The sequence below is a fragment of the Lactuca serriola genome, chromosome 9 (assembly GCF_051521515.1).
Source record: "Lactuca serriola cultivar US96UC23 chromosome 9, Lser_US96UC23_V15, whole genome shotgun sequence".
Lineage (NCBI taxonomy): Eukaryota > Viridiplantae > Streptophyta > Magnoliopsida > Asterales > Asteraceae > Lactuca > Lactuca serriola.
Genome location: NC_136416.1, coordinates 205,032,098 through 205,057,142, shown reverse-complemented (window position 1 = coordinate 205,057,142; position 25,045 = coordinate 205,032,098). Strand labels below are relative to the sequence as shown.

General features: G+C 34.3%; 1 protein-coding gene and 1 pseudogene across 1 annotated transcript; one reads left to right on the top strand and one right to left on the bottom strand.

The window, feature by feature from the left end:
- On the bottom strand, positions 1 to 21,336 carry LOC145077226 (putative sphingolipid transporter spinster homolog 2). The gene is made up of 15 exons (XM_079022979.1): positions 20,938 to 21,336; positions 20,701 to 20,832; positions 20,506 to 20,607; positions 20,324 to 20,428; positions 20,156 to 20,231; positions 19,972 to 20,046; positions 12,659 to 12,761; positions 12,502 to 12,565; positions 12,331 to 12,422; positions 12,174 to 12,250; positions 11,960 to 12,073; positions 6,463 to 6,582; positions 589 to 717; positions 426 to 504; positions 1 to 345 (listed from the first exon to the last, which is right to left on the bottom strand). The coding sequence occupies exons 1-15, from the start codon at positions 20,994 to 20,996 to the stop codon at positions 209 to 211; spliced, it is 1,464 nt and encodes a 487-aa protein (XP_078879105.1). The 5' UTR covers positions 20,997 to 21,336; the 3' UTR covers positions 1 to 208.
- LOC145072894 (ribulose bisphosphate carboxylase large chain pseudogene) lies at positions 2,386 to 5,171 on the top strand (annotated as a pseudogene).
- Positions 21,337 to 25,045: the final 3,709 nt, after the last annotated feature.

The window sequence follows — 25,045 nt, the reverse complement described above, 5'->3', positions numbered from 1 at the left end:
TTTTATTAGAGCTATAAATATTAATCAATCTTTTAAATATCTTAAATACATATTTCCTTAGTCTATGACCAAGTAGCTTTTCATCTTTATTGGTATAAAAAACAGAGAAAAAACTATAGATATTTTACAATACACATAGTGACACAGTGATATATCCGGTATTAGTATACCACATGTCAACTCCATTAATCTTTTCATCTTTCCTTTTTCATAATAAAGCAGAAGTAATATCTCCATTAGCCACCTCAGATTCAAGCAGCAAAGGTGTCATATCTGGCTGCTCAACACGTGTCTCCAAATGCTCGCTATCTTCTTCATGTCTATCGACACTATGAAGAAAGATACCTGTAAAAAACAAACATACCACATCAAAAGAAAAAGTCGATCTTCATTTCATTTGTACAAAAAGATGAAAATGCGCTTACCTATAAACCATATTCCGGCTGACAAAAACAATATTGACGTTAAGATCAAAATAGATGTCCTCCAGTTATCAACTTTGTCCTGTGTCACAGATAAAAGAATCGTTGATAAATTCAAAAAGAAGAATATTAAATAAATAAAGAAATAAATAGGTGATTTTCAAACCTGTAGGATTCCAAAAAGTGGCGGGGAGGGCACGTCACCAAAGATGTGAATTGCCACAGTAGATATTGCCATTGATAATGGTCGTAAACTTGGTTTAACAGAATGGAGACACACAAGATTCACCGGACCCTGTTATAATTTTTTATATGTGTTTTTATCAGAATTTAAATAATATAAATATCATACATGATAATATTCAAATAGATAAACGCAAGAAATTGCAATTTATTTTTTTTATTACAACATTGTACTTTTAAATTTTTCTTCTTAAAGCATTGTATTTTGAAAAATCCACCTAATCAAGGGATTGTGTTTTCAATATCTTTTTTTCATAATAGAACATTATACTTTGATAAATATGTTGAATTATAGTGCCATGATCTCCTTAAATACATGAGTGGAGGTTATTGACACTACTGGAAAATAGGTAATACAGTACACTCTCATCTAATACGGTTGTAATGAAAACCGTATTATAAAAGGCTAAATTAATCTAATACACACAAATGAAGAAATCTAATACGGTTAATTAGGTGTACTAGAATATTTAACAAAACACTGGATGTTCATTTGACGCAACGTCAAAATTGAATTGACCGTTCATTTGTATTTTTCCCATTTTGCCCCTGTAGATCGCCTTCACTCTGTTCTGGTCAAGCGGCTTACTTATCAAAGCATCGATGAACAACATCAACCGCGAAATTGATCACTCACACACACACACACACACACTCTCTTGATCGATCAATCGATCGACATACTTCGTCACCTTTCTTCATTGGCGAGCACATCTTCAAAACTCATCGTCAATCCAGCTAATTCAGTGTCTCTTCATCACGGATTCAAAAAAATCGATTTCAGATTTGTGTACCTTCACCGCCGATTCAAAATTGATTTCAGATTTAAATTCGTCGAGTCTTCAGTATTGAACAACCAGGTATTCTTTCTAATCAGTTGTTTAATTAATGTCACAATACATTAGCAATTGATAGAGTTAATTATGTGTTCAAACTGTTCATTCTATTGCATATTTGGTCATTTGATTTCCGTTTATTGGAGTACATTGAGAACTGTATATGCATGAAACTTACGTTTCTTCATCTGGTTCGTTCTTTGCAGCTCAAGTTCCTCACCCTCATCTCCAGCCTTCATCGGAGAACCTTCCGTAACTATTTCCCATGGCGACTGCTTCATCTCTGCACATTTTAATAACGACTCCAATCTCCTCAGCTTCAAATCCCCTCTCCTTTAGCAACATTTCTTCAATTGGATTTTCTGAGAGAAAGAAGGTGTTCATTCTTAACTTTGTTCCTAATTTTTTGATTTTCTTAGCATCATTTTACATGACCAGTTGAAAATTTTGGGTTTTAGCTACATGTTTTCACTATGGTCTGAATATAACCTGTCTTTTTATAAATTGAAATAATTAACTGAAACAAACAAACCGATGCCAAACCGAGATTGGTATGAATCTACGTATCTGCTAGATAATAATAATTGATTATATTGATTACGAATGAGAGTATTCTCATTCTAATGATTTTCAATGGATAATGAGATTGGTGTTACATCTGCCACTAACTTTGATATCCTTATCCGGTTTGATTAATGTTAAAATTGTTAAAATGAAGATTGTTGTTGGTAATGTAGTATAGACCCCTTGGAATTAACTTTGTTTATCTTAGTGCATAACTAAAATTTGACTGTTGATTTCAACATTCTACAACTGAATAATGGCTATGGTTTCTTGAATAGTGCAGGAGCATCCAAAATAATCGGAGTTTTGCTCATAGAATCATGTGTTCATCAAAAGAGCCACCAGCAGAAACAGGGCTCACATCAAAAGCATTTGAATCATTAACAATTCGGTCAACCACCATCATAGTGGAAGCTCCTAAAATGTTGAAGACAACAACTTCTTTGCCTTGTCCCAGAGTTAATTATGGTTTAGTTAAAGCCGATGTTGTTGGCAGGTAAATTTTTTACCGAACATCTATAACAAGAGAGCTTTTTGGTGGAATTTTTTCATTATAAAACTTTAAATGAAAAAGCTCATTTTATCTCCACAATAGAAACGTTATTTTAGTTTGTTATTTGTGGGGCCCTTGTATATGTTGTCTATATACAATTGGTTGAAAACCCATGGATCCACCAAATCATTGAAAGCTTGTTAATTAACAAGCTCTTTGACATGAAAAAGCTCTTATTGTGATGTTCTTATTAACTAGTTATTTGGTTTCATTTAATACACTTTTTTAGTAAATATCATATATGCTTAATAAATTTGGAACGAGTTAAAAGGGTGAAGGCTATCTTTAATTAATATACACTAACAGAGACAATGGTGTGTTTAAAGAGAAATTTATTAATTTCCTTAACAAAAGTTGATCTATATTATAGCAAAAAATTTTGAAGGTTGTGTTCAAAGTAAACAACTGATTTTGATATTTCCATTTCTACACTATACTTCAGAGTATTAATTTGATGGAGGATCATAGACACATCCCCAAGATTATAGTTTTTGATTAAAGTAAAAAACTAGGAATACACATTTGATATATAAGAAATAAGGAATATTTTCACCATAACTATAGCATGCCACCGATGTTATCTTGTTTAATGCACCTTGTGTGCAAGATTTTATTAAGGCAGTATTTTTTTCCGAATTTACCATTTATAACATCGTGCTTTCAATTTTTCTTTTTGTTTTTTAGACATTATGCTTTGAAAATTTTATCAACTACTTTGTAATTTGTAGAGATTAATCCTTCGGTCACAACTCACGCGGGAGGGACAATGAGTTTTTGACATCATTATAAATGGTAATAACATGTTTCAAGAGATTGATATTGTCAAAATGAGTGGAGATATTAATAGTGATCTTGTGCTAACAGTCCATGTTAGCAGGAGGAGTTTGACAATAATTTTCACTACTAGAAAAAGCGTAATATACTACGGTTAATATAGTACGTAGTTTAAGCCCTCTATTGGGGTGTATTAGATTACATGCCTAAAAGAGTACGGCTATTTAACCGTACTTTATATGTATCCAATCGCATAAAAGAATCTAATACACCATATATTAGCATCTAATACACCATAAACAACCGTACTTGATGTCACATCCCCCATTCCTGATTGCAACCCATTCTGGTTGTGCATTCCAGCCTTATTCATCACCCATAAGTTAGGTACTATCTTCTCCTTTTTTCCTTGATAAAGCTTCGGTTACCATATTTGTTGAATCCTTCTGATATTGAATTTCAAAATCATAGCCCATTAATTTTCAAAATCATGTTCTCTCCCTCTTGTTAGGAGTAATCCTTCCGGCATGTTAAAACGTCTTAATATATGCTTGTAATATTGATGAAATGTTGAGACCATTTTCAGCCACTGGACCCCCAAAATTACATCCGAGTTTCCCGATGTTACAGGAAGGAAATCCTCCTTAACTTCAAGACCTTGGAGGTGAAGTACGCCTCCTTTGTATTCACCTTTCCCTTGCACTGTGACTCTCTTTCCCAATGCAACTCAAAAACCTCATGTGTTTATAATTGGCTGCCTCAACTTCTCAACTATTTGGAGTGGCACAAAATTATGCGTTGCGCCCGATCCACATCACTACCACATCTTCTTGTTTAATTCGCCGTTTTAACCTAAGAGTTTTTGGTTTAATGATCCCCAATATGGAATTTAATCAAACTTTCGTCTTCAATTCTTCCTGTAATTCTATTTATGGTTCCTCATCATTCATCAATCCTTTACTCGTCATCAATTGTTAGTGTTATGCTTAACTCTTTTTTTTTTTTTTTTTTTTTTTTTTTTTTTTTTTTTTTTTGCATTGATGCTCCACTTGCCACTTCTTATCGCATTTGAAACAAAATCATTAATCTTCTTTTCTTGTAACCCTCTCTCCGATAAGTGTCGCATATCCTTGATTGGTTTAGAATACTAACTTAAAGCTTAAATGGTGAAAAAAGGGCTATATTTTCCATAGAATTAGGAGTTCCTATCGTAATGCATGACTACCTAACAGGGGATTCACTGTAAATACTAGCTTGGCTCTTTATTTCCAAGATAACGGTCTACTTCTTCACATCCACCGCACAATGAATGCATTTATTTATAGACAGAAGAATTATGATATACACATTTGTGTACTAGCTAAAGCGTTACGTATGTTTGGTGGAGATCATATTCATTCCGGTACCGTAATAGGTAAACTTAAAAGGGAAAAATAAATCACTTTGGGCTTTGTTAACTTATTGTGTGATGATTTTATTGAAAAGATAGAAGTCGCGATATTTATTTCACCCAAGATTGAGTCTCTCGAGCGTGTTACCTATAGCTTCGGACGGTTGTTCACGCTTGCATATATGCATGCTCTGACCGAGATCTTTGGGGATGATTATGTACTACAATACAGTGGAGGAACTTTAGGGCACCCTTAGGAAAATGCACCCGATACCGTAGCTTATCAAGTAGCTCTTTCTTTCACAGTTTTTGGGGTGGCGTTTGAGGTAAAAGCCATGGAAGAAGATAGATTTTGGAAATTTAAGGACGCTTGCATGTTTCTTGAATAAGGGTGTCTTCGGCAAAACTAGCTGGTAGTGGTAGCAGACAAAGTTTGATTTTCGAGCGTTTTATTTAGGCTAAAAGCTAAACGCTCCTGTTGTCGCTGAACGAAGCTTTTTTTACTAGCGTTTTCTATATTGTTAGAAGCCAAAAGCTCCCAAACGTTGTGTGCCGAACACTCCCTGAGTCGGCTTGAATGATGTTGGATTTACCTTGTCCTCAATTTTCACTGCTAGTTCCATTGCTTGATCCACGCTACAAGGCCCGAAAACTCTTAGGCCTGAATCTCATTTTTATCGACTTCTTCCTTTATCCCACTTAACATAGCAAATAAGTCGATGAACATTCATTGGTAATCCAAAACGAATCAATTTGCTTGATTACCCGCCACTGCTCGTAGAATGATCCCTCATTCAAAGATCGAAATTGTCGGATAATTACTTTCTTTAGCTCTTCCAAACAACGAATTTGTCTTCTCTGATGTTCCCATTGTCGCCTCCTAACGCTACAACCTCTGTTGGGGTAAAAACTGAAATACCTCTCCGCCTTTTTCGTTCGACCTTGGTGGTGGTCGTACACCACTGTTCAAAATCAGTTCTTCTCCCATCGATAGTCTTCCTCCGGTTCCAACGAGTTTCTTGTTCTCCTCCGCCACCTTCTCGGTTAGTAAAGTAAACTATTCTACCAAGTTTTGTTGCATTTCAGCTATTGTGTTATTGACTTCTTCCAAACAACCTTCCATCTCCTCGATTCTTTGAATGTTGGTTCTAGTATTAGGAGCCATGTTGATTGCTCTAATACCTCTTTGCTAAGATCTCCCTAACTCAACAAGTGTAATCACGAATTGCATCGGAGAAACAAGAACATATTGATATTCAAATGTTTGTTAATGATTGAAAGTATAAGTCTGGCAGTTCGAGAAGCCAAGGATCTCCTACAAGAGAATAACTCTCTACTAACTGAAAAGATAACCCACAACTATCATGCTCCTACTTTGAAAACAAAAATTGTATTACTAAATTACTTAATAACCCTTTAACCCCAGGAGCTTATTCTTTAGGCATTTTTCGTGTTTTACCCCTTCATTTATAAGTGAACTGCAAGGGTGGCTTAAAATATAGCAATCAAATTTGATTTTTCCATGGATGATATTACTATAAATACTTGTTTTTCAAAATACAATGTAATAAAAGGAAGAAATAAAAATGGGATGCTATAAGAAACAAATCAATAAAAGTACAATACTATTACTTGCATTGAACACTAATTCAAATACGTAAGAAGTCAATTTCAATTTACCTGAGTGGCATCAACAAGAATCTCCCCAATTAAAATGAGAACCAAGAAAACGTATATGCTGCTGAAACAAAAGGCACTAAAGCAAAATATTGCTCCAAAAAATGTTGCTATGGAAAGTAACTGCAAAAGGTATATATATATATATATATATATATATATATATATATATATATATATATTTCGATCAATCAATATAAACCACAAATTTTCCTTCATACGTTTCATCGGCGGGACAAAATTTTCTATGTCCATTGACTCCGATCCTAGCCTCAAAACACAATACAACATGCTTTGTCATGTCATGTCCTCGAAATATTATTAAGAGTAAATTACATGAATCATCCCTCATGCAAGTGCCAAATGACATGTTTAGCACCCATTTTTTAAAATTAATTCGGACCGTCTCTAATATTGTTTAAAAGTTGTGTGCTTCGTCCCTAATTTTGTTAGCCGTTAGTTTTTCCATTAAGTGACCCACATACCTAAGGTATTTCAGTCTTTTGACTTTAAAAGAAAGAAAATAAATAAAAAAAGAAAAAAAAAACTAAACCCTAACTCTGTTGACTCTCTCATCTCCCACGTTAGACCACATGATATGTATGGGAAACATCTTTCACTTTTTGAGTGTCACGTCAACTTTCCTTCACTCTCCTTTTTCTCACCAAAAGGGCAAAAAATGGTCACCTTTCACTACCTTTCACTTTTGTTTTTATTATTAAATAAAAATAATTGATTATTAAGATTTATAATTAAAAAAATAAATAATTTTATTTAAAATGATAAATAAACACAAAAATTAATTAAAATAAAAATACTTCATTACATAAAATGAAAATTACATAAAAACAAACTAAGAATAAAAAAACCTAGAAACCAACCAAGATTTAAGAAACATAACCTAGATTAAAAAAACGAAGCAATATACGGGAAATATTTTTTCATGATCTTCTCATTCTTCTTTAAAAAAAGATCGACGGTCGGGTTCTAAAAGATGGTCGGTGTTTTCCATCAAGAACTTCATATCCTCCATTTCTTGTTTTTCTGTATGTTCCTTCTTTTTTTTTTTCAGCTTCTTTTTCTTTGTCGAATACCAAACATTCAACGAAGTTTAGATTGTATTGATCAAATGTCGTTGTCATTTTCCGCATTTCGTCCGCGTCCATGTTAAAATACGATGCACCGGAAGAAGTCCCCTTCCCCTTTCGTTTTGCTTTTGTCATTACCCATCGGTCAGACAATTTCTTCTATCTTCAGTTTGTCCTCGTCATTTAAATCTAGTTCGACACAAGCATCAGAAGAAATTGTGTATCCACTTGAACCCTTTTTGTTCTTTTTGATTGGCCTTCTTCTTGTACTCTCTTGCACCTGTTGTTTCCTTTGCGGCGTGGTGGGGAGTCCATGATGTCGGTTGGGTATTTCCCTTCGCTAAATCCACTAAAATGTCAACCCAAGATTTTGTCAACACTAGCTTTTCATGGGGAGTCCATGATGTTGGCTTCGGCCTTGTAGTCTCTTGCACCGATTGATTTCCTCTCCTGCGTGGTGGGGGTGGTGTGAGTTGAGTTTCCCATACAATTTCATCCTCCGACTTATCGAGGCTTTGGTATTGTGGTTGAGAGTGAAAGATTGGTGTTTGGATTTGGATTTGAGATTGATGGAGTGGGGTTTGGCTTTGGGGTTGATTTGTGAAAGTTGATCGGGAAAAAAATACAAAGTTTGTGAGCATATTTGGAGTAACATTTGGCACTTGCATGGGATAGTATTGCCTAACATTTTGGTATTGAAATTATGGATGAGATTGAATGGGGGCATCAAGTTGGGGACGATAAACCCCTTGAGATGGATCGATGACGAAAATGTTTCGAGCTCGGGTGCTTGAACTCAAAACATTATTTTTTTTCTTCTATCAGAGTTTCGGGTTGGATTGTTGGGATCTATTTTTTCGGAAAATACACAAAAATTCATAAAAGAAGGTGTGAATTTGAAGTTGAAAATAGTGAGGTATTTATAGTTGTCTAAAATCGTAAACACACACACACACACACACACACACACACATATATATATATATATATATATATATATATATATATATTCGAATTGTAGCCGTTGTTGAATAAAAAAAGTAATTTGTTTTTCTAAAAACTAACCGTTGGAACACATGGTAAAAAAGAAAAAGAAAATCGACAAATGAGAGAAGAGAGAGAATGGAGGGAGCATTCCCCTCACTTGAATCCCACAGTTCCTTTCTGTAGTCTATGTATTGTGTTACGAGGTGCGGGAACGCTTCCTGCTTCACTCCGTTTGGCCTTATCTCCCTTGTTGACCACTCTCTTCAAACACGATGCCCTCATTCTCCATACCTTTTTTTCACGCCAAGAACCCTACGACATTCCTCCGTTAAACCACATCATCATCAAAGAAGAGAAATAGGAAGTGTGTGGGGTTTTGTGTTCCTTGATTTTTTTTGTTTCGTCAAGAACAAGATGTAACCTTTCAAACATATAGTTACAGATATCGAAGCACACTCCAATGACCTCCATTCAGCACAAATTCGGTAATAATCTCTATTTTTAACTGATTGCAACCCACCTCCGACCTACTGCTATTCGCCTCCTCTTCCTCTTTCTCAACTACCGTTGCCTTAGCTATTTTTGCTAAACAAAACTCTTATTCATATTCATTCCTAAATTGGGATTGCATTTGTATTTTGAAGATGAAACTACGTTCAATTTGCATTTGCTTTGATATGAAGTAAGGTCGGGTGTACATATATATGTATGTGTGTGTGCGTGTATGAATGTTATGCAGTGGTGCTTCCATTGAAGTCGATGGTGAAAACATGGCACTCGCACAAATTCTTTGGTTAAGGATATAAGGATTCTCTCAAAATCAAACCACCCCCTTATTCTCCTTGTATGATTTCACAAAACAACACCTACCTTCTTCCTTTTTCAGGGGTTTTTCGTTTTTTCACCCCACCCCTATGTTAATGGTGGACTTAGATTCGATGGGTTTCAACAATAGAAAATCAAGCCCACTTTTTCTTTGTGGTTTCATTCTAAGCTTTAATGGTGGAATCTAGGTTTTAGATTCAATTTGTGTGGACTTCAAAAATCAAAACCTAATCATGTTTATCTTTACGAACATGTGTTCTTTTATCTTTCTTCCGGTGATTTGTGGTTATTGGAATTTATTAAGACTTTAATATCACTTGATTTCTTGTACGTATTAACCAAATATGTGAAATTTCTTATTTTATTACTAGAGATAAATGAAATGGAGGGATGTTAGAAATTAAATTTAAATAAAATCTTACTTTCTTCAAGAACAAGAACATTAAGAAATGGAAATTGAACAAGTTGGGGGTTTTTGTAACAAGATTTGTTGCCTTGGTTGTAAGGGTGGGGTATTAAGGTTTAAATTAGTTTGTATTTTTTTAAAGTAATTTTTTGTAACGCCCCGATTCTCAGGTATTGACTTAGTGTGTGAAATCTTGATTTCAAGGGCTACTCGACGAGTTGATTGCCCTACTCGTCGAGTAGCAGCAGGTTGGCCACGTATTTTAATGAGCTACTCGCCGAGTTCAAGAAGGGACTCGACGAGTAGGAGCTGGCTAATGAAACCCTAAATCTCGGGGTTTTGCACCCTATTTAAAGGATCATTGGCCTCCCCCAGCCTCCCTTTATTGCCCTTTGTCCCTCTCAAGACGTAAATCGTGTGTGTGTGTTCTTTTGGTGTGTTCAAGCTTGGAGGAGGAACTTTGAAGAAGGAAACACTTGGGGAAGAAAGAAAATCAAGGTTAGGAACTCGTGGGGGAGCTAAGAGATTCATCAGTTGTCACTCCCTGGAAGGTATTAAGCTGTTCCTTTAGCTCATCTCTCTTTTGGCCTCTTTTGGATGGGTTTTAAGAAAGGCTCCCCATGTTTAAGCTAAGATCTGAAGTTGTAACTTCAGATCTGGACTCCCTTTCACCTCTAGATCCATAAAGTCTTCAGCCTTGCCTGGTAGGAGCCTTCCCTCAAGTGTGAGACTTCATTGTAAGCTTAGTTTTGCCATTTAAGGGTCTTAAAGCCTTGCATGCATGTCAAGTTTGCGACTTTACGTGATAAACATGCCCTAGAAGCTTGGATCTGTAATTTGGAACCTTGCCATGGCTTTAAAAGCGTCTGCATGGATGAAGGTCTGCAAGGACTCGGCGATTTGAATGAACAACTCGGCGAGCCCGTTGAAGATAGCCATGAACTCGACGAGTTGGATGAACAACTCGGCGAGTCCGTTGAAGATTGCCTTGGACTCGACGAGTCATTCTAAGACTCGGCGAGTCGGCCAGGGTTTCTCCCAATTCTTGGACATATGAACTCGGCGAGTTAAAAGGGAACTCGATGAACTAACCAGGGATTTCACGACTTCTCGATTTTAGGAAGGAATCGACGAGTCGATAAACTGCACTCGACGAGTCGAGTCAGCATGGACTGTTGACCAGTTGATTTCTGAGGGTATTCTGGTAATTTGGAGATTTATGAAAAAGAGTTTTATGGTAACGATAGGTGGTGGAGTTCGTGTTGGTGATCCAGGAGTCGGGCTTTCTATTTTCAGACGGCAGTTGCAAGGTGAGTTATCCTCACTATACTAAGGGGTCTAAGGCACCAAGGGCGGCCTATTGGATATGTTATCCTAGCAGTGTTAGAGGTTGAATACGATCTAGTGTTGCATGCTAGTGGTTATGCCAGTTAGGTAGATCTGTAGGACTACCTATGATGTTATGTGATTATTGCATGCTTAGTGGTTACGTTATGTGTTTGTTATATGGGATGGGTTGAGGTTGTACTGCTTCGTGCGGTAGCCAACAAACCCTAGGAGCATTCCAGTTATGAGCTAAGGGAGACTCGTACTGTGGGCTCGGGAGCATTCCAGTTACGTGCTAAGGGATACTTGTACTATGGGCTTGTGGGTATTACAGTCTGTAGGGATGTAAACCCGTTATGTATTGTTCCATTAAGTTCGTTATGATACGTTATTGCTGACTTGGTTATGTGGACTGTATGTGTATCGGTATTTTGGGGGTAACTCACTAAGCTTTCGGGCTTACAGTTTCAGTTTATTGTTTCAGGTATATCAGGGGATCACGGTAATGCGAAGGCATGATCGTACAGCTCCTCATATTATGTTTACGTTTCTGGGAATACTCTGATAAATAATATTTGAAAATAAAGTTGTAATGTTTTGATGAACTTGACATGTTTTAAAAGTTTAAATTGGTTTGAAATTTTTGGGTGTTACATTTTTCTATAAAAATAAGGGTAAATATGTCATTTTACCATGGTTTAACAATAAAAACTTAACACCATTAATGACTGAACAAAATGTGCACCTTTTAAACATATTGGATGGTCCAAGTTAATTTTTGAAAACAGTGATTGAACGTGTATTTTGACACTTGCACGAGGAACGATTCATGTAATTTACTCAATTATGAATAAATATAAATATGTACCTTAAAAGCATTGGAGATTGTCGAATTTATGTGATCCAAAATAACACTTCCTCCTATTGTCCCCACAATTCCACCAACAATTACGATTCCTCCAAATAATAAATCAACATTGTCCTATAAAATATGAAAAATCCAAAATGAACAGGTGGGAAGCCTAAATATATGTTTTTATTTCTTTCATAATAATTTTGGTTTCTATATAAAATGTTGTTACCACTTGATATATGTTATAACCAACTTTTGGGCCCCAATATGAATATACGCCAAAGACAAAATTATACACTATGTAACCTAAAAATCAATTAAAAAGTAGAAAATCAACAAATAATAAATTAAGCGAACAATAGTTGAGATTTAAGAATATTAATTACCTAGAATATTTACAACATATACTTTCTCACTCAAAAGAGCCTTCATATCTTGCCCAAATCTTGATAACAGATTTGAAGTATACGAAACATAGCTGAAAAAAAATGCATGTGTAAATAATATAAAAAGGTTTTATATAAGAAACTTTTATACGCTATTGCTTTGTGAAAGACCTGGAATCTTTCTTTGAGACCTCTTCATTTAAGAACCATGGGATGATTTTAGCATTAGACATGCCTACATGAACATGGAACTTGTTAAACTATATTGAAAAAAAGTGTTATCTTAATGTTAATAAAATACTAATTTAATAGAAATTGTTAAATGTACCTTTCATTTGCAAAGGCTTCATTACAAAACCCAAAATAGCAAATGGAAGCATTAGAATTGCTTCGCCAAAAAATGCATAACGCCAACCTAAACCAGTTCCAACCTATAAATCAAAAAACAAAACTGAATATGTTATACTGCATTTGGCATTCATTGGAATGAGACCGATGTGAATGGAAAAAAATAGTTTTATGTCCCAACCAAAAAGATTTGACAAGATGAAACACATCTCGTGTTTGTACAAAAGACATGAATACCTTCATCATAAAATATGGCCCTAGAATCGAGCAATTGAATATATATATATATATATATATATATATATATATATATATATATATATATATATTTTCCAGATTCATGTCCCACTTCTTGTGGGGATAGATTTATAAGAATCCTATAAACAGGATTGAAGTCTAATGTTAAAGTGAATAAAGACAAGTTTATACACTCTCTTGACACTTAAACGATTCCATTGGACACTATAGATATAGAAATATGTACTCTAATTTCTCTGTACCGAATAGCTACTAATCAGTTGTGAGAGTACTTTATTGCTACTTATGAGAATTTTGGAGTCTACTCCATATGTAGCCCACCAATCAACTTTATCCATTGTGACGACACTGGCTTGCGACGTGGCTTTAGAGTAGACTCGTTTTAAATATGAAATGTCGCAAATTGTTTTCGTAACATCATTTCTTCTTCATCATTTTTTGCAATCCTATAAAACGCTTCCATAAAGAAGGACTACAATCTCTTTGTTTTGCTAGAAGCTTTTCTTGCCTTGTCACCGGGTGCCAACTTCTCTAGATAGTATTTATCATAAAATTTAGAACTTAAAGCAAACCCCACTCAATAAAGTGGGATTGTCATTTTTCCCATCTAGCCAGAAAAATATTTTCAACTTGAGTTTAATAATTTGATTATTTATTTTCCAACATATCATCTTTGATTTCACCTAGCATGTTGTCCATTCTTTCATATATTTTTCCCATTTTGGGACCCTCACCATCATAAAACTTACTTAGAAAAAATATGGGTTTTGTAATAACTAAAATATTCTCAAAATCTTCCCAAAACTCATAATCCTTAATTGTATCAGTGACTTTTGTCCCAACTATGCAAATGTTTTCGTCTCCATTTTTTACCCATTCCCTCTAAGAATTGAGGATGATAGTTGTGGAAAGTGCCTCCCTACAATCTAATAACCTTCTCAATAGTATATAATATATAATCTGATGCAAATCGTGTCTTTACAACCTTCAATAACTGCAATTTTGAGTTTTCTCTAAAAAAAATGTAGCGATGGGTGTGGTTAAGAAAAACTTGACAATTTCCTTACCTTTCTTATAGGTTGAGGTTAGCTAATAAAATTTGATAGCCAAGTCTTTCAACATCATATTTAAAGTGTGCACACAAAAAGGTAACAAGAAAATATATATGAATACATTCTCGATTTCCCACCCGGCCGCTTTACAGTTAGTTGTGTTGTTCGTTACAACTTGTAACGCATTGCTTTGTCCAATGCTATCAGTGGCTCCAAGAAGAAACTTAGAAATTGCAACCCCCGTTTTTTCCACCCCATAAAAGTCTTCCGAGTACATAAACATTGCACCATGAAAATTAAGTGCAAGAAATTGATAGTGGACTATGTTTAACATTAAACCAACTATATGATACGACTTAGAGTCCTTGTGCATATCACATCTTTTTAACCGATGTGAGCTCTTTCTCAACATCTTTAACACATTCATCAGGTAATAAGGTTCTCGCTTTTACACACGATGGGGGTTTGTATCCATCCCGTGTATTCTTGATAGCGCTAACCATTTCTAGAAATTACGAGTTAGGTGACACATTGAAAAGAAATTCCATTGGCACATAATCCTCGAATCATCATCAAATCCACCACGCTTCTCTCTAATATGACAAAAGATTCTTCTATGCGTTTCCTAGAGGATGCATTTTTGGAGAGTACTAAATTATTCAAACACTTTGAGAGAGCAAAATTTCCTGCATCTTTTACCTTCTTCAAAAGTCTTTCATGCTTCTCTTGATCTCTAACCATGGCTGAACATCTTTTAATGTCAGCTTTTTCCCCATAGCAACTCTAAAAAATGCACAATTTTGGTGTAAGAGCTTGTAAACCTCCCTTTACATTGATTGTAAACTACGCAGTTATCGCGTTCAAAATTCGAATAACAATCACCAGCCGCTATTTGAAATCGCAGTGGTAAATGTTGTCAAAACGCGATCTTGACCGTAGGAACATACGATCCTAGGTATGAAAAACGATTAGGATCGCATATAGATCATATTTAGGATAGGATGACAGGTAGAAATGTAGGATCAGGATCCGATCCGATCCTACCTTCCCTTGATTTTTTATTATGCAAATAAAAAAATAGATTTACCACTTTATATTTTTTACCCTTTATAAATTCATCGTTTATCATTTTGTGTTGTGAGTTGTAACTAAAGTTTTGAAGTTAGTATAGTTTTTGAACATAAAACTGAATGTTTGAGATAATTTTCATGTTTTAAAATAATTAGTTAAAATTATATTCTATTTTGTGGGAATTTAGGATCGGGATTTTGACAACATTGATAAAGAGTATATCGCTTTTGACAACATTGGTGGCATTGGTGGTGCGGTGGTATATCGCTTTTTTATGTATAATTTATGTTATATATATATATATATATATATATATATATATATATATATATATATATATATATATATATAGATTTTACCGCTTTTTTATATATATATAGATTTTACCGCAAAGTGAGCTCCTTTTGCTTCGATCATGTATGGGCATTGCAAAACTTTTCTTTGGTTTAAGGACATGCCAGCCGGTACACATAGAAGAGACAGGTTTGTTCTTTGACAGAGGATTGCACAGGTCTATCGAGGATATGGTTGTACGTGGAGGCCCATTCTTTGGAGATATTCAGTGGTGCCTGGCTTCCTTACCTATTCGTTTTGGTGGTTTGGGTTTGTACTCGGCATACGAGGTTTCCTCCTACACATTTGTAGCCTCGAGGGCCCAATCTTGGGCATTACAAGACCACATCTTACGTGACAGTGGTGTATGTGGTATGGACTCGGATTACCTATGTGCTATGACTCGTCTTTGCGATACGATTCCGGGATTTGACTATAGCGGTTTCACTAATAAGGACACCGCCCCCTAAATCCCAAAAAGTTTTGGCGTGTGCCATTTTTAGCAAAATCGTCCAAGATATGGAAGTCGACTTCAACATGACTATCAGACAGAAAGCAGTCTTTGAGTGTTTGCGGGCACCTCATGCTCAGGATTTCTGCTAACTATCCCTATTGATGGTCATGGCCAGCACATGTCTCCTGTGGAGTACCAAACTATCCTTTGTTACCGCCTCCTGATTCCCATATTCCCAATTGATGAAATATGCCCAGTTTGCCGTAAGGCATGTTTGGATACCTTTGGGGAACACGCGGTTCATTGTAGAGAGCTCCCTGGTTTCAAGTACAGACATGATGTGGTTCGGGATGTTCTCTTTGATGCTTGTCGGCGTGCTGGTATTTCTGTGAAGAAAGAAGCGTCGGTGAACTTTTTGACGGACCCGCAGGATGGAAGGTCCACACTTAGGCCGACTGACATTTTGGTCTTTGGATGGATAGGAGGAAAGCATGCGTGCGTGGATCTTACTGGGGTCTCTCCTCTCGTTGGTTTGGGGAGCGAGGGTTTCACAACTGGGCATGCCGCTTTGAAAGCCGTTGCGTGCAAAGTGGTAAAGCACGAGAATGCATGTATAGAAAATCAACATGTGTTTGTACACTTTCATTCGATACATTTGGTTTTGTTGCACCAGAGGCGGTGGAGCTCCTCAATAGAGTCCAACGGGTCATTTATTCTAATGTCATATCTCCTAGATCCATAAATGTAGTTTTCAAAAGAATTGGTTTTGCCATCCAAAAAGGGCTAGCGGCGCAGCTTGTTGCCCGTTTGCCTTCAATCGATATGTATTGAACCTTTTGGTATAAATTTATATTATATAACTAGGTGTGAGACCCATGTATTACATGGGTTTAATTAAAAAAAAACAAATATAAAATTTTAACAATTTGAAAAGTTTGAATTTATAAGAAAAATAAGAAAAATTTGAATTATTAAAATTAATAAGACTTTAATGTATTGAATAAATTACATATATAAACTATTTCTAATAAATACTTTACATATATATTACCTTACACATTAAATGTGAAATTTTAAATTAATAAAATGAAAAATACAATAAAATGACAAGTGGAAAATAGAAAATTTAAAAATCTAAAAAATGTCATGTGTCCAAATGAATGAGAAGAAAACATGTGGCAAAAAAAACCTTCATTTATTATAGTAGATATTATTACATTTATTGGGATCCATTTATATTATATATTTATATAGAATTTATATATTAGAGTATTAATACTAATTATATTATATAGAATTAATATCATTAAAAGTCATATAAAAACAAAGCATAAAACAAAATGCATGGTATTCTAATATAGTAATATGGAAATTAGGCGTGCATTCTAATTATAATTAAAAGAGAAGAATTCGTGTGCTTTCTAATTAGGTTTGCATTTTGATATTTGGGCAGTTGGGTTATTTCAACAAAATCAATGTATTGGGTTGAGCTAGTTAAAAAGAGAACAGATTAATAATTAAAATAGCCCATAGAAGCTTTTTTTCTTTGTCAAGTAGACCAAGATGGACTAAACTGTAATATCGCCTGTTGCGCCACTATTGCGTTGACAGAAAGAACGGTGGATCACGGTAAATACCACCACTGCTATTTGGTAAATCACTGTGATACACCTCCGCAAAACATTAGACTAACCGGTATAAATAGGGTCGATTTGTCCGTGATTGAGTTGGACCACGACAACGACCGTGCACACCATCCCGGCCAATCGCGATCGATCGTTTTCATTGTGAGTTGTTCTCGGGACCACGAAACGCAACGCCCAATAGGGCTCTTTCCCCTTCTTGACCGTTTGACTAGCCGTTCCAATGACCAAATTTTTAATTTTTTTTTTAAATAACATTTTTACATACCAATTTTACCTATAAATACCTTCTTCCAACACTTATTTCTTACACCATTCATTTCTCATTCTATACACACAATATTTTCACAACCAAACCCATGGATCCTAACCAAAATATCCCTCTAAACTATAAAAATCGCAAACTTGATAACGTTTTTGCATTAGATGCAACCCCTCGGTAACTCCGACCTTGGAATCACCTCAAAGTTGTTTTGTCAATTTGCTTCAAATCGGTTCCCCTATCCAACAAACAACGCTTTGCCAACAACAATATCAAACTTTCATGGCCTTCCAACAACAACTTCAACAATATCAAGCTTTCCAACAATTCTAACAACAACAATTTCAACCACAACCATCACAACTCCCTCATTCGCCGGATTTTGTTTCGGAAACTCAACATTCACCACCACCTCAACCTAAAAAGAAAAAAAGGAAAAAAAACTGGTCCGACCCACCACCACCCAAGAAAGGGTCCCATGGACAAAAGAGGAAGAAGAAAAGCTAGCGGATACATGGATTTCGGCTTCCCAAGACCCAATCGAAGGCGATAGTCAAACGTACGGTTGTTTTGGGAGAAAGTTCGAGCGGTGTGCTATGAGTTAACGAGAAGTGAAAAACAAAATCTCGATCAAATTAGCTCGAAGTGGCGGGATATTCGACTAAAACGCACCGAATTTGATGGAATTTACAACAACCTCCTAAACATACATAAAATCAGGTCAACCGACTTCGATGGCTTCAAGGCGGATTTTGACCAATTTGAAAAAATAACCCCAACCCGTAAAGCTTTTCCGTATGTAAAAGCGTGGCTAAAGTTGAAAGATGTTCCGAAATGGAAAGAGCAAACGGAAGGAAGTTTACAATCTTCCGGTTCAAAACGTTCAAGAAACCCCGATGCAACTTCCTAACAATCAGTGTTATCGATAGCGATAGCGAGGTTATAGCGACAACCTACCTATATGCTATGTAGCGATAGCAATGAAATAGCGACGGTTATTTTATTTTTAGCGAATTTCTATTGAGAATTAATACTACTTTTATCTTCACCTAATTAGAGATTATAACTAACATGTAAGCTAAAACCAAGGCTATTAGTTCAAATAAGTTGTAAAACACGCATGCTACAAAAAAACAAGTCTTAATTTTGGATATCCAATGTTCTCTTTGACTTAGTCAACTGAAAACCCTAAAACAGGTCTATTTATACCTGATTTTAAAAATAAAAAATAAAAATAAAAAAGGTCGCTATGTCGCGATTCAGTCGTTATGAACCCCATAGCGACACTACATCGCCTCGCTACCTTGCTATTCGTTATAGCGATCGCTATGGTCGCTATTGACAACACTGCCAACAATCGAACAGGCAAACACACTTCGACATCAACGATGACCCACTCGATGTTGAAAACAAGCAACCTCTTCGTCGGCCCGTTGGAAGAAATAAAACAAAAAAAACGGCTTCAACGACTTTGAGATCTAGTGTTATGTATCACTTTGGAGAGAAATTTAACCGTTATGTGCACGTTCAAGAAACGAAGGAAATGTTGAGTCGAGTAGAACAAAAAATAATAGAAACACAATTGGTGATTCAAAACAAAAATCGGTATGAAAATCTTCAAGATGAAAGCGTACGACCTCGAAGGCGAACATTTGGAGCTATTTCCCACGATGAAGTACTCCGTTCGAGTCCCACGTAAAATAGGTGATATTTTTTTTAGTTAAGCTTGGTAATTTTAGTTTTTTATTTTTAATGTTTTTTTTTTATTAATGTAACTTTTATTTTTAATGTTTTTTTTATTTTTTTATTTTAATTAATGTAATTTGGTATTTTAAATTAATGAAAAACTAGTATTTTAAAAAAATTGTATGATTTTTATATATTTTTGATTTAAATTTTATTAAAAGAATGAGGTGGAGTGTTGTTTAGTAGTAGGCAACTAGGCATCTCATATGTTTAGTGGTGATTAGTGGGGATGATGTGGTACCCACCACTATAGCGGTTAGTGCTGGGTATAACGAATGATCTTATAGTACCACTATTTGGTAAGAGTCACAGTCGGCGATTTCCCTCCAAGAATGAAATCTCGACTCAAACGTGAAAAAAGGACGTTTGGAACACCGAATTAGAGGCGTTTGGGACGAACCGAAAAAGGATTTTAGAATCGACCCAATCAAAATTTCGGAATTGTGTCTTGTCATGTGAAATATAATGACATACCAATCCACCATAGACATCACCAACAGCAACTCCAATAGGTATGCTCATATGGAATATTCCCAGCCACACTGTTCTCTACAAAACAAAATGGATGTAAGTTTCGCTGTTGCAGCAATAAATTTATTAAAAAAAATAGAAACACAAAAGATATAAATGTGGGGGATTAGCGAGTAACAAAGAGAACCTGAGATACTGGAGCACTCTCAACAATCAATGGAGCTGCAAGACCTATATAAGAGGCTTCACCAACACCAACTAACCTGAAAACAACAATATTTCAGTTACACCAAAAAAAAAGACATCAAATTTATGAAGGTTGATGGTGTTTGAAAGGGTAAAATGGTCAACATACATTCGACAGATAGTGATCGACCAAAAATCAACCGAAAACCCACAACCAACTACAGCAAGTGTCCACACCGACAATCCAACTCCAATAAGTCTAAAAGGATTAATGCTGCTCATATACACAAAAAGAAAAAAATTATAAATTATAAATTAAAAAAAATAAATAAATAAATTAGCAGAAATTACCTCTTGGCCAAGGATGCAAATATTGGAGATGCAATAAGAAGTCCAACCATGAAAGCAGAAGCTAGAATACCATCTTTAAAATTGCTTAGATCGAAATCACCCCTTTAGACAAAAAAAAAAAAAAAAAAAAAAAAAAAAAAAAAAAAGTTTAAAGAACATATGATGACTAATGATGTTATAAAGATAACGACTTACTGAATTCCACTACCATCTGAACACACATTACTCTCTGTACAACTTCTAGGGCTCCCATTTACACCATTAGTGGAAATTGCTCCTCGATCTATATAATTTAACATGTTGATAAAACAGAAAAACACAAGCAACCTGTGCATTGTGTGAATCCCACGTTAGTTAGCTGGATTTTGTTTTTTTATCTAATCAAGAAGTGAAAAGGGGAAAAGAGAAGAAACATGAAGAATGTACGTGTACCTTTTGGGAGTGAACCAAGAAGGAGCAGACTCAGGTAATGGAGTTGGATCTATTGCCATTTTTTCCTTCGTCTCTGTGTCAGTGGGAGACAAGGGGCTTGAAATTTCTTGAATACGCCGACAGAGACGGTGAATCGGTGATCAATGGCGGGAGACTTCGACAGAGACAAGGGGTTTTATAATTCAGACGATCCCGTATTTTGTTATTGTTTCAGTCTTGGTCCCTAATAATAATACTACCCTTAAAATATATGGTTCTGTATTTATTAAGAAAAAATATTTACGGGGATAATCTATTCCCTTATCTTTTCCCTCGTTCCGGCAACCCAATCACCTTCACTTGAGTGCACTCTCTCTCACGATGGAGGGGTAGAACCTATTTCAATTTGTCATTTTAAAAATCAAAAATTAAAAAATATATATATAATAAAATAAAACCGATATAATAGTATATGTGAGGAACTAAAATCATAACAGAATAATATTATAAGGACTATCTGAGTTTAAAAATAACATTTAAAGACCAAACATACGTATTACCCCAAACTACATGACCATTCGAGTTTTATTGTTCACCCTTTAGTTTATTATTGTTTATGTTTTTCAATTTCAAAACATTCAACTTCAACTCACGCCACCTAAGTGGCATGTCATACATATAAGGTGCCAAAAATGATGTGTAATGGGATGAATGCCAAAAACTTGATGTGACATGAAACATGATATCACTCCCTACCAAGCATGTGAGAAAATTACATCGTTAAAAAAAGTTAGTTTCAAGTTTTATTAAATGATTTTTTTTATCTATGTTGATTTAAGTTTATTACATATTAATTGTTTTTAATCAAAAATGTGTTATCACTCACTCATTATAGACATAACCAAAAAGTCTTGTCAGGTGAACATTATACATACTTATAAAGCTAGTATTTTTCTTTGAATCTCATGCATTTGAAACCCTTATAAAAATTTGCAAACACCTCTTGCATTTAAAACCTTATATTATAATGAATAAAACTCAAAAGTCTCTTAATAATGATTAACAATTCAAAGGTTTTATAACTTATATAATATATTTAATAAACAATTAATTGATACTCTACTATAAAAATGTCAATCTTTTTGAAGAGACACACAAATACAAATCACATACAAAATTCACAAAGAAAACAAGTTTAATGTTTTTTGTGTTGGTTTGAGGGCTTTAAACAATTTTTCGAGCCATGTTATTATGTTGAAGTTTTTAATTTGTAAGTTTGTTATATACTAATTCTTTTTTGGATTTTCTTGATTTAAGTATTCTTTTAAGAATATCATTGTATGTTGTGGTTGAAATTTTAATGTAAATTAGATTAGATTCATGTTATCGATCATATGTTATGGAAGGTGATATATATAATATTTAATTAACTATTGTATATATGTTTGTATGTTCATGTTGCTTTAAAACAATAATTAATTAAAAATCATGGGTATGTCAAATTATCCATATTATCCATGTAAGCCTTTTTTAAAATGCAAATTGTCTATCTTATCACTTTATATTTTAATATATGTTTACCATTTTAATTATAATAATAAGTGCTTTTTAAAAGTTTCTTTCACTTATTAATAATAACAAATTGTTTAAAAATTAATACACAATAATTATAAATAATAAAATCAAATTACATGGATATGTCATATTATCAATGCAAGTCTCTTTTGAAATGCAAATTGTATATCTTATCACTTTATTATTTAGTGTATGTTTCACATTTTAATAATAATATTAAGTGTTTCTTAAAAGTCTTCTTCAACTTATTATTAATAATAAGCGGTTTAAAATTAATGAATAACAATTTTAAATGATAATAACATCAAACTATAAATTAAATTTAGCTATATATAAATTGTATTTTAAATGAACATCATTATTGAAATTAGAAAATGATCGTATAAGTAAAAATATAACTAATCAATAATAATAATTGTTAAAAATAATACTAAATAGATAATTATATTTAATTATATTAATAAGGAATGTGGGTTGATGTCAATGAATATTATTTTTCAAAATAATTGATATTATATATATATATATATATATATATATATATATATATATATATATATATAAATTAGTTTAAAAATATTATCTCAAAGTTAATGTCAATAATATAACCATTTTAAACATATATATATATATATATATATATATATATATATATATATATATATATATATATATATATATATATATATATAAATTAGTTTAAAAATATTATCTCAAAGTTCATGTCAATAATATAACCATTTTAAACATATATTTTTCAATATTTTAACAATATATTTTTAATCTTTACAGCGCAACGCACGGGAATTCGTCTAGTGACATATAAGCTACGCGTATGAGATGCCACCTCATCACAACACACTCCAGCAACAATACTCCATCACCTTGAGGAGTCGTTCACGTATGGAATCAGAGAGAGAGAGAGAGATCCCTCACTCTCACCATTTGTAGTCTTCACACTCATACAAGCCTAAATGCTAGTTTTTCAGCTAATATGTCAAACACACCATAAATAATACCTTATAGTTTTCGTCACTCATATAGATCCCGTTAAAGATTATTGAATATGGGCCAGGATTCCATACTTATGGTGGTAAGATATTATTTAAATAAATATCCAACTTATTTATATTGTAAATACTAAGTTACAAAACTTCAATGTTAATTGGAATTGCCATGACTCTTAATGACCGAGAATTGACAATTGACACTATAAATAACCATAAAAACAAATAATGGAAAGGGGATAATGACTTAGGAGGGTAATAATGTTTCCCGTTTGTTCATATTAGGTCTCTAACGTATTTTTTGTGTGTATTACACCATTAAGGTTGTTATAACCGTTTAGAAATAATCCTTTTTACCGGTTTCTTCCTGTTAAAAGGACTATTTGTAAACAGTTAGAATAACCTTAATGGTGTAATACACACAAAAAATACGTAGGGGCCTAAAATGGACAAACAGGAAACGTTATTACCCTCCTAAGATTTTTAGTATTTATTATTTTGAATATATATTTTTAAGATTTTTAGTATTTATTTTTATATGTGTATTTCATATAAAATTGTTGAAATTAAAAAGAATAAAAAATAGAAAGGTTTGGATTGGATTGGATCGAATTTTATAACCACATCATCCAGTTAACCTCTAGCAAAACAAAACCTCTAGCAAGGAGCTAGAGAGAAGAACAAATTAAGGTCGGATTGGATTTGTAACCACATCACAGATACATGAAAACACATGAAGGTCCAAATGAAGCCAATTCCCAACCCGACTCCAAACCTGATCAGCAACCAAAAACTACAACAACAAATGTTTCACACTTTCTTGAAAATTATGACACACATTACACAATAAGGAATCTATCACCACCCACTTTCCACCAGTTTAGCTCTTACCGGAATATGATCCAAAAGCATACACCATAAAAAATGTTAATTTTAATAGGGACAAAACGGCTCCACCTAGTAGGCATACTACCCAAAGGAAGCGTCATATCATTAACCAAATTCTATGTTGATTTAACAGTAAAGATATCCGACGATTCAAGATCCCAAGACCAATTATCCGACATTTCCCCTATGCGAATAGGATTTAATATCTCCACAAATAATCAAATTGGGTCAATTCAGCCCCTCCTCTAATCCCCCGACGCTAATGAAAATTCCATCCCCCCCGAATCCCATTATTCACTTACTCGATCATCTTTATTAAAGGCCAAAGCAAAGAGCCTCCCGAACCGCTCCCAAAGAGAAATATCCAAACACCAAACATCCTTCTAGAACCTCGTTTGAGTCCCATCCCCCACTACTCTATACATGGAATGAGAATGAATACAACCATTCTCATGGAGATGATTAATGGATCCTACAATCTTTTGCCAAACATCCCCTCCAGTTTCTATTCTCGAATCGTCCGAAAAACCACCACCTTCCCCATGACAAAATTTGACAATTTTAACCCAAAGAGGTCCCTTGTCATCAAGAAACCGCCACTTCCATTTATAAAGAAGGCTGAGGTTAAAAGCATCCATACTACCAACCCCAAGACCTAC